Below are 15,627 nucleotides of genomic sequence, written 5' to 3' on the forward strand. Positions count from 1 at the left end.
GACATCTCTACCCTACTTTTATAAATATAATGTATCAATGTATATGTATTGATATTGTATACACATGTATATAGTATATATGCTATAGTTCAAAAGAAAAATATTGCTACGTTTTAAAATATAATAATCTCACTATTCTTCGTAAAGAAATAACAATATTAATCCCGCTACTTATGAAAGAGTTTTCCATAACCTGACACAAAGTTTAAAAAGAAAAGAATGTTTTTTGAAAATTATAATCTAAAATACTCATTGACTACCTGTGTGACTATTGATTACTTAATTAAGGATAAAAATATATTTTTTTAAAGATAATTTATTTTTAATTATGAAAATATGACTTTTTTTAAGAACAGAATAAGGAGAAAAATGTACCACATCAATTGAAATAAAATAAAAAAAGTCTAAACTTTTTATGCAGGAGGGAATTTCAGTTAGTTGTGTCAATAGGCCTATAAAGTTAAATATGAAAAGAAACCAATATGTGTTATGATAGTGGTGAAACTACTCCACCCTTTAATCAAATGTTTCAAATTTGAATATTTGATATGGAGATAATGATATTGAAAGTGTCACCGACAAATAAATCCTACAGTGCATAATTCTAATTAAGTCATGACTTCAATAAACTAGGTACATCAAATAGAAAATCAAAATAATACGAAATGATAATAATTGATGCAAATTCTTGCACGGTTTACATGCTATAAACAGCTAGTAAAAGTCGAGTATTGTCACATCACACCAAAAAAAATGTTGGCCACTAACACCTGTCAAAATATGTGTGGTATTAAGTGATCTATTATTTATGTGACTCATCACAACAAATTTCCTAAGTAGCAAAATTGTCTGCCATAATCAAGATTAATTCAATCAAGATAAAATAAATATCATGGTGTCTTAATTAGAGCACTAGCTAGCTATATGTGACCCCCCACTTACATCATAATAATGCACCATTAAATTCATGTTGTTGATTTGAAAATTGATACAACGATAATTGTTTCCTTTGTACTAATAATATTTCACTCAGAGTGACATGAAGACAATATTAAAAGTGATACGTTGCTTGATGATACACAATCTTTTCTCTCATATCATAACTTACTTTTCAGCTGGAGCGCACTCACAATAACTTTGTCTAAGCTCATACATGTGATTATACTCAAATACTGTTATATAACCTTTATAGATTATTAATGTAGTTTTTTTTCCGTATTATAGCATCGACTTAATTTTTTGACTCATAAGTAAGTCGTCTCACTATTGGTGAGTTCTAATAATAAAACACAAGCCTTAAAACACTCCATCCGCTCCTTCCTATTATTTCTTTGTTTGCTTTGTCGAAGTTATATTTTTATATCGACTCACTACTTTGTCGATATAGTTAAAAGAAAAGAAACTGATCGATCGTAATTTACTTGCATTTAACAGTACCTTTTACCAATTCAACTAGAAATGCTTGCAAAACTAATAAAATAAAATAAATCGAGTTACATCAATAGAAAACCGACTGAGTAAACACCATAACTGTCTAGATGCTAACTATCAAACGAACTAATTTTCATATTTTGCCCTTCAAATAGATTGATCTTTAATTTTTGTTCTTAGCGATTCACATTATATAATTTGATATGTCTGAAGATAAATATGGAATATGAAAAAGGATCGAGTACATTAATCTGTATATTATTATTATTAGGCATGAAAGTGGTCATTTTTGTACTTCTGCCCATGCACTTGTGGGCTATAAACTAAATAATGGTATTGGGCCTAAAGTTGTAGTTAGCAGGCTATAGGCCCAAAACATTTTCCACAAACAGGATTTGGAAAATTACGGTCCAACGCCTTCGGGCCATCTTGCTTACAAAATATGTATATGATATATTAATAGTGTATACTTTATGGTAAATACACATATACAATATATTGTATATAAGAAATATACATACCTATTTTATATATATACTCCAGTCATATTAGTAAATTAGATGATGGAAAGATACATTTACGTAAAAAATTTAAACATACACCCCACCAAAAAGGAAGTTACAATAAATGGAAAAAAAAAAAGAGATGCTTACAGAGAAACAAATAGTACCACAAGATATTTTCTCCATTTCAATTGATGTGACAAATATTGAAAGAGACATAAAATTTAAGAAGAAAAAAAATGAAGAGCTTTAAAATACATGGATATAATAAATATGTTATAATATTTGTACGGTTATTTATATAAAAATTTGAAACTTGTGTTTTTTAATATTCCATGATATTTGTTTGGCTATAAAAACTTATCATTAAGAAAAAGGAGAAGGTTAAATTAAATCATTTCATAATTTAGCAAGCTATCATTTTTTTTGGGACAAACTAAAAAGAAAATGTTGTCATATAAACTGAGAACACACGCACCAATAATAACAGATAAAAACAAAACTCTAGGAAAAGGGCCCAAAAAAAGAAGAAGAAAAAATAGAGGCTTGTCCATAATGTTCATGCCATTGAGCCTAGTAAAATTTCTTGTAAAATCAACAAAAAAAAGAAGGAAATTAAATTACAAAGAGAGCTCATGCACATATGAAGTGAACTTCAAGATAACCAAACCAATATATACATAATACAATGTATATATTACGTATATCGACTAGCAGATGTGTAGATATTTTAATTTTGATCGAGCGATCAAATATGTAACTGCCCCTTTTTTCTAGAGATTCTTGTAAGGAGTAATCTTGATAACTAAACCAGGGAAAACATCATCAGGATCATGAATATGTGGATTCTCTTCAACAATAAAAGGATCATTACATTTTTCACTTATTGTATGTAATGTTTCTCCTTCTTTTACTACATATATTTCATCACATGCCATCTTCTTATAATTCCCTTGCATTTGTACTATGAATTCATTATGATCACTCTCACTTGATTCACAACAACTCAACACCAACATAATTGCCAAGAACAACGCACAATACCATGAAATAGTCTCCGCTAAAACCGTCGATGAATGAACACTAGACATTATATGGAAATGTTGTTGAAAATGTTGTAATTTTTGAGGATATTTGTAGGGGTGTTTTGTAAGAGGATTAGGAAGAAGGGGAGTGTGTGTGTGTGTGTGTTTGTGTTTGTTTAAATGGAATTGAAGTAGTTGTAGGTGGAGTGGGTAATGTGAAATTGTTGGGAGTTGAAAGGGTTCATTCAAGGGGTGTGGGAGGGTAGGTAAATGTCAGGGGGGATCAAGAATTATGTATGAGATAAGAGGGAAACTTTATATGTTTGTTCAACTGCTTTTTTTTTTTTCAAATACTCTTTCATGTTTCAATTTGTGTGATCACGTTATTTGACCTGATACGAAGTTTAAGAAAAAAAATGGAGACATTTAAAACTTGTGGTCTAGAATATTTCTTGACTATTTGTATGATTGTAAACCATTTTATCAAGGATAGAAAAAAAAAAGAAATTGTTTCCAATTATGTAAATATAGCATTTTTTTTAGACGAATTGAAAAAAAAGTGTCACATAAAAGATATGTAGGATAATGGTACTATACATTTTTTTTTTGGTTTTCCACTCGATATTTGATACCTGCATTAGAGTATGACTAAATTCAAATTCGAGTTGAAAAGTCCTTATATTGAGGAATAATGTTCCCTAAAAAAGATGATTATGTATCCAAAGAGACTCAAACTCAGACTTCCAATTAAGGATGAATAAGTACTTATAATTACCACTCCATTACAACACATTTCAGTTATTTGTCAAACCAAACAAAGTGAAGTGAGAAAGTTGTCTTTATTATTTTTGGTGGTGCAAGTTAATTTTAACAAAGTCAATCAAAATTCAACAACACAATTTATAGTTTTGACTTTGTTTTCTTTCTACTTTTGTTTTTTTGTCGTTGAGAGTAATAAATAACCTCGTTCTTGATTAAGAGGGTCTAGCATTAGAGGACAAGTCGAGAGAGATCGATAAAAAATTACATTGTATATTTAATAAAATTAATAAGTTTTTTTATGTTTATATAGTACACGTTAAATTTTTTTCGTGAAAATCTTGTCTTCGTCAGTATTTCTCAAAGATAAAAATCTTGACGTTTCGAAATATTTGATGTTTTATACATCTTTTACTACTATCTTGTAACTTTTGAAATTTTGACATGTCTATTCTATAATATTACGTGGACAAAAAATTTATGTTCCATTGTTGTAAAAAACTTTATTATAACTACAAACAATTGATAGTAATACTAGACATTTCAATTTAGTCTAACAAACTTTGATAGCTAAATAAGACTACTAATTACTTTCCTAATCAATTATGAAAAGTTTATATACATATATACCGATAATATAAAGAAATTTTAATTATTAAATCATCCAAAAAAATATAAAAAAATTGTAGTATGTGGTAGGTCAACAAGTCCCTTTCTCAATGAGTCTTTTGACGTTTGCCGCTACTTAATTGACTTTTTTTTTTCGTTTCTCCTTTACTAAACTTATTGATTGTGTTTGAGATGTGCATTGCTTTTTTGGTAATTATCTCGTAATCACAATTTATTGATCTGATTCAATTAGATTCACGTTACGTGAGATTCATCAAATAGAAGCTCTTTTTTTCTAAAATTCTCTTCATTCGCCGAGCCCAAGTATGAAATTTAAGTTGTGAAAAAAGTGAAAATAAGAACTTTCAACCGGGAATTTTATTCTATTGATATTATACAAAAACAACCGCACTAAGTTTCTTAATTTACCTCATTAAGATTAGTAAGGTAAAGCCTAGCCCCCCATGCTTGTACTCTTCTCTTTGAGATCATTTTCTCTTTATTAATAAAACTAGCCCTAGACACACCTTGCCTAGCGGAATTGCTTTAAAAAAAAGTTTCTTAATTTACCAATAAAGATTGGGGTAAGTAATATGCGTCTATGCCATCCTTCACGAGAGATTTTGAGTTCGAATTATGAATATGAAGTCGTAATTGTTACAAAAGTGTACTCTAAATGTGGACTTCATGATGTGAATCCAAATTTGGCTGCGCCCCTATATGAATATCGGACACAAAGTGTAGGATTTTAAAAGAATCTTGATTTTCTTAAAAAGATTATTAACATTTGTTGTTCATCTATCAATTTTAAACAATTCGTATATCTCTTTGTTATATTTTGACGAAGAAAGAATAGTACTTTTATCATAAAGTTAAGACTTTACTTTCTTGAAAATGCAATTAAGGTATAGATATGTTATTTTTTTTCCTAATTAAGATATTTTTTTAGTCTTTCATGCATTATTCTTTTCTTTAGGTACGATTTCAACTTACGACATGATACCTAAAAGCATATGTGGAAATTTGATTGAAAAATATAATTCTGAAAAAAAAAACGTTATAGTTAATTAGTAAATATATTTTATCAATAACTAAAATAACACATTCACTTTCCATATAAATATCGAAGTTATATAAATGACTCAAAACGATCACGACCATCATAACTAAAATTACACATCCACTTTCATATAAAGTTAAGTTATATAAGTGACTCTTCTCCTTAGTCTATAACTCAATATAGTCCATATGTTAGAGCCTAGAGGGCATACATATTTTACAGTCAAATGTTGTTTTGTGTGGCATTCATTAAAAACTTAAAAGTAGTGAATACTTTTTTTTCTTTTTTTGTCCTTCCTTAATAATACTCAAGTAGTTACACACCCAAAAAAATCAAGAGTGATTCCTTGCCTATCCTGTCAAGATCAAAGTGAAACGCTCGAGTATAGATTTTTGATGCATATGTAAATGGTTGAGGTCGGACGGACGGCCCATAAATATAAAGATTCAAACCTAATCCGATATCATTTATCCACACCTCACAAATAAAACGCCCTTTGAAATGTAAAATATATCTCTTCTCACTATCTTTTATGAGTTAAACCCCATTATTCCTTTTAATTTCTTTTACCTATCCCAACTCCCAAGAATGGACTTATTTCCCATCACAAAGTCTATATTAGGCAATGGAAGGATGGCGGAAGAGGAAAGACGAGACGAAAGCAAGAGTTCAACATCTTATATATTTTACTAGATTCATTTCCGTATGATAGTCACCCCTTTCTAGAACTCTTACCCATATCTTATATTTTTTTGGAACTGTCCGCTCATAGTATGATGGAAGTGTCCAAAAATCAAGGGCACAACAGATGCACAAAAGTCGCCGTTAAGCCCTTATAGTGAATGACCAATGGAAGATCATAAAGGCAGAGTCTTTTGCTTTCATCATCAACATAAACATCACTACATCAAAAAATGATCTTTAGCGGCAATAGCTTAATTGTCGCTAAATATATTTTTATTAGAGACAATGGCACTATTTGTAAATGTACCTAAAATTTATAGCGACATTAGATCCAATGATAATTAACTAATGCCGATAAAGGCTTTAGCGCTCTTTATTAATGTGCATATTTATTGCTGCTAGAAGCTGTTTTCGTTAAGTGCATGTTTACATGAGGACATCTGATCCTCAAACTTCAGTACACACACAGTTTAAATGACTGTCATCAGAAATTATGAGAAAATGTATTCCTCAATTTCAAGAATAAGTTTTCTATGATACAATGAAAACATTCATGGTTGCATCAACATTTTCTTGATATAATTCAGAACTTCATCCACATCAACTGTCCATGCAACTGAAACTGGAGAAAACTCTGTCCACGGATTGCTCGTATTCCATCTACATTACAAGATTTATCCTTACAATCCGAAGAAATGAAATCAGACTACTCTAAGATTTGCACGAAATGATCAGTTTACGATATGCTTACTTCTTTAGCCCTTGATCCAAGAGCGTATGCCCAACGCAAATGCCCTGTGTCTCAACCCTCACAACGCCTTTTTTGTACGTGAAGAGGTCAGGACGAACTAGTGCCACAAAAGTGACAGGATCATGAGGAAAAACTCCTGAAAACAAAAGTCATGAGCCTAGAAATGCTAAAGCGTTAACAAGGTAAGGAAGGCCAAGAACAGATTTCGCGTATAAAAACAATGTAAGAACAACAGAAGAATACCATATACGCCTTCTGACTTTACATGAAAATCGCGATAAAATTTGCACATATTGCACAAAAGTTTAGCATGTTTTCCTTCAGATTGTCTTAGTTCATCAAGGTCAGCATCTAAGACAAGTAACAAAGAAAAATATCAAGTCTGAACTACTACATGCATACGTAAAAGGGGGGAAAATTGAAAAGTTTTGAAAAATTCGGTCTAATAAGCACCTGTCATTTTAACTTGTGTGGTAATGTTGATGCCAACAACATCAATATTTGCTCCTGAGGTGAATACAATGTCTGCAGCCTCTGGATCTCCATATATCTGCATCATCGAAAACTTTCTAAATGATATAATCAAATCATACAGAGAGTATACGTAGACCTTATCCCTACTTCAAAGGTAAAGAGGATGTTTCCAAGGAAAAAATAATCATTTTGGAATAGTCCTACGCGGAGATATTAGGGGCCAAACAACCATTAAACATATATACATGCACATTGTCTATGTTAAGTGAATCAATATACTGATTTCTATGAAATCGAACCCCAAGGGAAAGACGATCACACACATTTGCTTCTGCAGCAGGATTAGCATTTCCCAAAGCAAAGAAGGAACCGCCAAGTATTACCACTCTCTTCACCTTACTTGCAAAGTTTGAGTCTCGTTTAACAGCCTAAACTCGAAACATAACAATGAAAAATGTTACGAATTCAAGTAATTAGAACTTGAAAAATAAGAAACTTTTGATATTACAACTTACCAAAGCTAGATTTGTCAATGGTCCGAGTGCAAGTATAGATACTTCACCAGGATATTCGGATACTTTATCCACCAGAAACTCAGATGCAGATTTCTCGATTTTCTTAGAATTTGGAGAAGGTAAGAATAAGTTGCCTAATCCATCTGAACCATGAACAAAGTCTGCAATATGTGGCTCCCCTCTCTACATAACAATATCTCCTACGTCAAATGATAGAACAGCCGAGAAAAATATGATTGCATATATTGCGAGTACTTATGATAATATATTTCTCCAGGATGGATAACATAAGTAAACTTAGGAGCTACGAATAATTACCTTCAAAGTTTCAAGGCTACCTTCTGCCACTGGGATATCTGGATATCCTGCAGTCTCACACTGAATGATTGATCAAGATTTTGTTCTAGAAAACATCGAAATGCTGAAATTCTGGATAAATGAAACATTACATACCAAAATTAATGCATTTCGCGTAGCAGCTTTTGTAGTAGCATTTCCAAATATGGTTGTTAAGCCTAATATCTCAACTTCTGGTGTCTGGAATGCCATTAATATCGCCATGCTATCATCTAGATATCAACAAAACTCAATTAGATCGATGAGAACACGTGGAACAGGACTGTAATCGGCCAAAGAAACAGCAACACAACCCAACTAGATCAAAATTTACCGCGAAAATTACAGAAGTTTCATATTTCTTCTTTCGGGAAAAACCTTGAATCGAACATAATCAAAGTTAACAAGAACTTCTAAAACTGTTGCCACACAATTACAGAAATCATAAAAGAACAAAAATCTGATGTCTCAACCAATTTTGTTAATTTGCTTACATCTCTGCAATATATCTTTTCTTTATTACGAAGGCAGATCACATCTCTTTACATAGAAATTACCAAATGTTTGATACTAAAATCGACTATATGGAACTCTTCGAATTTAAGAAGGATCAGTAAAGATCAAAACATAAATAACGAAAATAAACGATTGTTCTTGCAGTATTAACATTTTCAATCATCTCTTTAGAGAAATGCAGACACTGTTGAGAATATAATTAATTAATAAAAGTGTGATCTCTCTAATACTGTAGCATGATATCAGAGCAGACAAAAGTTTCAGGATTGAATCTCAAAACTCAAAGAAATCCAGAAGATATGAACTGATCATCTCTGTATCATAAACAAGCTATATATATATCTATGTTGCACGAACTCTTTAAAAATATTGACATGATATATATGTCGGATCCTCCAAAAGCTATGTATTACGAGAAAATTGAATCACACTAGCAAGGTAACAAAAAGTTGCTCAGAAATGGTAAAGAACACAACTTTAAACAGAGGAAAATATTACCAATGCCAGGATCAGTATCTATGATGATTTTTTCGCGGTTTTTCGCCTCCAATCCATCAGCCAAACTACCAGAAATCGACATCTTTGTCTTGTTGAATACTCCACAGATTACAAAAGAAAGATTGAAATTAGTATAAGAAAAATGAACTTTGAAAAATGAGTATTATTCCAAACAATATAAGACAGCTCTCACTATTAGCTGAATATTTTATAACTCTATTCTCCCTCCCACCAATCAGTGGTTGGCACAATTAGTATTTTCACTGAGCGGTTCAAAATATGAAATAATAAATACATGAATAAATTGAGAGATTCAAATTTTATTTTATATATATATATATATATATATATATATATATAAATAGTGTATACTTTTTTATTGTAGCAAGTTCAGATGAACCCCTCAATTCAATTGTTCTCTCCTTTGTATCGTCGATTTAAACTTGCTGATGGGTATTGTCTATGTGCATTACAAAAATATAGCAGTAGTAATATTGGTATTATATGGATATGTTTAATCTATTCCATATTAAGTTAATTTTTGACGTTTTTTTCATTGTTTAAAGTTTAATATGGATATTATATTTTTTCCATATTAGACATACATTTATTTGGGGGAAAATTGAAATCTTATGAGTGAATGAAATTTCTTCTAAAAATTAATCATTTTCAAAATCTGATTCAATATTTATGATCAAATAATAATTAAGTATCCTAATTTTATTCAGTTATGATTATGTTGTATTCTCAAAGGCAATAATGGATTAGATCCTTATCATCTAATCATGGGTATATATATAATTAAAAAAAATCTTTCAAAGTTCTCAATGTGTAAATTAATGTTATCTTCTCCTTAAAAGCATCTCAACAACATGCTATTTATAAATCAACAACTATTCATTTATCAATTAAAAAGTATTCCATTCGTTTCTTTTTAGTTGTCATGATATGATTTGACATAATCCTTAAGACAAAATTAGTAGTAATAAAGAGTATTGTTTGACCAATATATCTGTTATTAATTCTTTAATATTTATCTATATTTGTGCATCTTAATTCTAGAATAATTAATGTCAAAGGTAAAGGTGAAAAGAATAAGTAATCCTCTCTTGACGGTTTAAATTGACAATTATTTTAAAATACGTATTTTTATTATACATGACAACCACAAAGAAACAATAGAAGTAAATTTAATATGAGAAGTGATAAGATAGGTGAAAAAAGGAAGCAAAAAATACCTAACTTATAATCAAGTTGATATATATATATATATATAAATTTGAATCAATTTCTAGTCTATCAATTCTGAATATTTTTACTCTTTTCTTGTTATATTTGTAACTTTTATGACCTTCTTTGCCACAGTGTTATATATATATACTAATCCTAAGCTTAAGGAATAAGCTAAGGAACATAGATTATAACTTATATTAGCAAGCACATAAAGGCACATAGGCTTTTATCTAAAGGCTAGGAAAAATTATTTTAAATTTATCCACTCATAATTTCCCACACCTATCACATGAACACACGTGAAATATGCCATTTGTTCTCATCAAGAAAAAATATTTTATTTTTTCATTTTAAGAAAAAAAGCTCAAAATTGCTCTTGTTATATTTTCTTTTTCATTTACAGTTGAACATTATTTATAATAAATCGACATTGCTCTGATGCTCCAAAAGGTATTTTTAAAAATAAAAATTAGTGATTGTTTATGAAGTTTAATTAACTATAAATGATAAAATATTGTATTGTATAACCATGTCTACTCTTTTTTTTTTTGGCAAAAACTTATTTTCAAATAAAATCTCGAGAAACTTTCGAATATTAACAAAACAATAAAAATGTTTGGAGACTTAAAAAAACAATTTCTTTGTAGCTTTAGCGAGTAAAATTCACAAATAACTATTGTTTTAGCCTTTTGTAATTGAAAAATAGACATTAAGAGCTTGAAAAACTCCACGAGTGATAAGTGAAACTCCGAAATATTATTTGACTATCTTTCAAAGATAAGTTGAAAAAATGACCGCGGAGTCTCAATCCAGTTAATAGGCCAACCATTAGTCCAGGCCGCTCAGTATGAAATGAACAAGGCCCAGTCCACTGTAGTCTAGTTTTGGGCTAGCTATGGGCCGTCATTAACGGGCTCGTCTATGAGAACTCATGGGCCTAACTAACCCACTTGCCATATTTATTGTTGGAAAAATGGGATTTTTGTAATTAATTTCAATGGTAGATATTTTTAGAAAAAATTGCGTTCTCTCTCTTAACATCCGGATTGGAGCCGTCAATATGGGCTAGGCCTATTGGGCCGACCTGGTCTAACCCGGGATTTGATAGGGCTGGGCTATGATTTTTGGAGCCCATTTAAGAAAAGGGTTTTTTAACCCGGCTTGAATAAGCCTGCCGATTTGTGGGGATTGAGAAATATGGATAGGGCCGACCTGTGGCCCAAATAAAAATTAATTAAAAAATAAAAAATAAAATAGAGTATTAAAAATAACAAGAGTCTTAACTCAAAATCAATTTAAAGTTTGAAATATTACGATTTAAATACAAATTATGTTTATAAAATATGTATTATGTAAAATAAAAATTCCCTAAAATTTCTAGGAATCACTACATAGGATGTTGCCTATGGAATATTGTCATAGTTTTGTGTTTTATTATGATCATTGGAAAACAATTATCTTTATATTTTTTATTTAGCTATTTATGCTTTTACTTGAAATCAAACTTAATAACTATTATAAAGATAATTTTATTTGTGGATTTGATTAGCAAGTAGTAACATTAACACCATGTAATATTATTTTGTCGATATTTATGATAATATTTTTAAATTATAATTTAATTTAAAAAATTATAAAAAATATATTTTTACGAAAAGAGGGCTGGCCCGGCAATCCTGTAGCCCACGTACTTGTGGGCTGGACCGACTATTTTCTGGCCCACACCAAAAATGGGCTATCCCGGCCTGACCCGTCAAACTTCAAAGCTTGTATGGGTTAGCCCGAATGGGGTGGGCCAACCCATATTGACAGCTCTACTCTGGATATATCACTCCATCTCTATCACATACATTTAGGGGTGTGCACTATTCGGATTAAACCGAATAACCAAACCAAATAAAACCGAATTTTTATTTGGATTAATAAATTACTTTGTTTGGTTTTTTGGTTTGGTTTCGGGTTTTAAAATATAAAAATATAAAAATTGAAAAAAAACCGAATTATATATATATATATATATATATATAATGTTTAGGTTTAGAATTAAGTTGGAGTTAACCACTTTTGTCCCTTTTTGGTTATTGCCTTTCATGATGATTACGTTTACTATATTTTATGTTTGAATTACATCTATAATAGGTATACTTATAAGCATTGTATTTTAAGTTTTACTTATGATTTATATTAAAAAGTATATTTGAGGGATTAAATATTATTACTTTGGTTATGTTATTAATTATTGAAATAACCGAATAACCAAACCAAAAAAAGCCGAACTGAATAGCGGAAAACCAAACCAAACCAAATTTATTTTGTATCGGATTGGGTTACACTTTTACAAAACCAAAAACCGAAAAATCCAAATCGAAAAACCGAATGCACACCCCTACATACATTACAACTTTGTTTGTGTGTAATGTATCTGGTACAAATATTATTACTGATACATAAACTTCAATTATTTCAAACTTAATTTATAACTATGTATCATTTGCTATGTATCGGGTGAAGAAGCAATATATCCACAAGTTAATAACGCTCAAATTATTGTGGTTTCTATAATTCATACAACCATCCATCAAATAATTTGGAAATGTATATTTTATACTCCTATATATAATACATAATTGGTATATTTTTATATATATATTTAATTTGCGATGGTAATGGGATTAGTTGACAAATAACCTTGAAAAAAATCTCTCTTTTTAGATTAGTGACAGCCAAGTTTCTACTTACAAAATAAGAGGCAACATGTAGAGCATCGTGTCTGCGATATCTACCGTTCATTCTACCTAATAGCTTACACTGAGCCAATATCTACCGTTGATCTTACCTAAGCTCATTTATGCATGTCACATCTGCCACACTAGTTAGTTCCTTAGAGCAATATATTTTTAGGACATTGGTACCCTGTCGTTAAAAAATTAAAGTATATATACCCTTCACTCTAACGGAAGATTAAATAGGGACACATGATGCAATTTTATCCATCGGTTCGGTGGATAAGATTATGACACGTGTATGTTCGTTAGTTAAACTCGAGGTTTATTTTATTTCTTAGATAACAGAGTTGGACTCATTCTTATTTTGATTTACTTAACTCAATATGAAACCTCTAAATTATATTATTCATGTTCTATATATTTAACGCTCAATGTGTTAAGAAATGTTTATGATGTCTCACATTAATTGAGAAATTAAATTGTAATCATCTTATACAACTTGAAAATTCTATTACATAAACTAACTTTTGAGATTAAATTATACGTAGAGTTCATCCACCTTTCAAAAAGAAACAAAATCCTCATGCTATCAACCCCCAAAATAAATGGTAGATGGTATCTTCAACCCCCACCAAAAAGTATAATAAACTCTTTTAACCACCAACAAGCAAAGTATAACAACTAGTCAATCATATCTACCCCCAACCCCCACACCCCACACCCACCCCCACCCCCACAATCAACCTACAACAAAAATATATAAGCAAACTTGTAAAGAGCCTAGACACTAATTCACTTAGAACAAACAAAACAACAACAACAACAACAACAAAAGAATGACAACTTCTCAACTTCATATTGCACTTCTTGCTTTCCCTTTTGGAAGTCATGCAGCTCCTTTACTAACACTTGTTCAAAAAATCACTCCATTTTTACCATCAAACACAATTTTTTCCTTCTTCAACACATCAAATTCCAACACATCAATTTTCTCAAAAACTCCAAATCAAGAAAACATCAAGATCTACAACATTTGGGATGGTGTCAAACAAGGCAATGACACACCTATTGGGCGCGAAGCAATTGAACTCTTCATACATTCAACACCTACAAATTTCGAAAAAACAATGAAAGAAGCAGAGGAGGAAACAGGGGTGAAGTTTTCTTGCATTATTAGTGATGCATTTTTATGGTTTTCTTCTGAATTTGCTAACAAAATGAACATCCCTTGGATTGCATTTTGGACTGCTGGCTCATGTTCATTGTCTATCCATTTGTACACTGATTTAATTCGATCGAATGATGAAACATTGTTGAAAATCCCAGGATTTTCATCAACTTTGAAAATGAGTGACATGCCACCTGAAGTTATAGCAGAGAGTTTAAAAGGGCCAATGCCATCTATGCTATACAACATGGCAATAAATTTACACAAAGCTAATGCTGTTGTATTGAATTCCTTTGAAGAATTGGATCCAATTATCAACAAAGACCTCAAATCAAAGCTCCAAAAGGTACTTAACATTGGCCCTTTAGTAATATTATCATCAAATAATGTATCTCTAGACGCGAATTCTGATGAAAGTGGATGTATCCAATGGCTTGACAATCAAAAGGAAAGATCGGTTGCGTATCTAAGTTTTGGTACTGTTACAACATTACCACCTAATGAAATTATCGCGATAGCAGAAGCGTTGGAAGATAAAAAGATGCCATTTATTTGGTCATTAAGAGATAACGGAGTCAAAATTTTGCCTAAGGGGTTTCTTGAAAGAACAAAGGAATATGGGAAAATAATTTCTTGGGCCCCCCAATTGGAAATCTTGGCACATAGGAGTGTTGGTGTTTTTGTAACGCATTGTGGATGGAACTCGATTCTGGAAGGCATATCATATGGTGTGCCTATGATATGTAGGCCTTTTTTTGGTGACCAAAAATTGAATAGTAGAATGGTGGAAAGTGTTTGGGAAATTGGTTTGCAAATTGAAGGTGGGAATTTTACTAAAAGTGGAACAATTAGTGCATTGGGTACTTTTTTCAATGAGGAAAAAGGGAAAGTATTAAGGAAAAATGTTGAAGGGCTAAAAGAAAAGGCATTAGAAGCTGTGAAATTAGATAATGGGAGTTCAATAGAAAATTTCAAGGTTCTAGTTGAGCTAGTTAAATGTCACAAGCCCACTTGATTTGTACTAAGTATGTTAATAATTGCAATTAGGTAATTTACTAAGTATGTCATCTAGAACTTCCCTTCAAGCTTCAAGTGTATTGTAGAGTAAATTCTTGTTGTATTATTGGATCTTGTTTTTCATTTCAACTTGTTTGACCTGTTTCTTTTTAATCCGTCTCAAAAATACTGACTTTTAAAAACATGTTCAATAATTACATATATCATGATCGTTCATGCAATAGAAGTGAAAATTCTAAGAAAGTCTGTCTCTTAGTTGTTAAACAACAACATTGTCTCAGTTTCAAACAAATTGAAGTTGAATATATGATTACTCATGTAT

At 30.7% G+C, this 15,627-nt stretch overlaps 3 protein-coding genes across 3 annotated transcripts in view; 2 read left to right on the forward strand and 1 right to left on the reverse strand.

Moving 5' to 3' along the window:
• LOC125807075 (cell division protein FtsZ homolog 2-1, chloroplastic) overlaps positions 1-15,627 on the forward strand; it is a 217,496-nt gene that overhangs the window by 169,022 nt on the left and 32,847 nt on the right. The window lies entirely within an intron of this gene.
• On the reverse strand, positions 6,613-9,301 carry LOC125807092 (uridine nucleosidase 1-like). Its single transcript, XM_049486860.1, has 9 exons — positions 9,162-9,301; positions 8,265-8,380; positions 8,130-8,189; positions 7,812-7,994; positions 7,620-7,724; positions 7,276-7,372; positions 7,066-7,173; positions 6,823-6,958; positions 6,613-6,731 (listed from the first exon to the last, which is right to left on the reverse strand). The coding sequence occupies exons 1-9, from the start codon at positions 9,241-9,243 to the stop codon at positions 6,623-6,625; spliced, it is 996 nt and encodes a 331-aa protein (XP_049342817.1). The 5' UTR covers positions 9,244-9,301; the 3' UTR covers positions 6,613-6,622.
• LOC125807078 (anthocyanidin 3-O-glucosyltransferase-like) lies at positions 13,934-15,430 on the forward strand. The gene has a single exon (XM_049486840.1). The coding sequence runs from the start codon at positions 13,957-13,959 to the stop codon at positions 15,301-15,303; it is 1,347 nt and encodes a 448-aa protein (XP_049342797.1). The 5' UTR covers positions 13,934-13,956; the 3' UTR covers positions 15,304-15,430.

This window comes from Solanum verrucosum, unplaced genomic scaffold (assembly GCF_900185275.1).
Source record: "Solanum verrucosum unplaced genomic scaffold, falcon-dt-bn FXZP01000196.1, whole genome shotgun sequence".
NCBI lineage: Eukaryota > Viridiplantae > Streptophyta > Magnoliopsida > Solanales > Solanaceae > Solanum > Solanum verrucosum.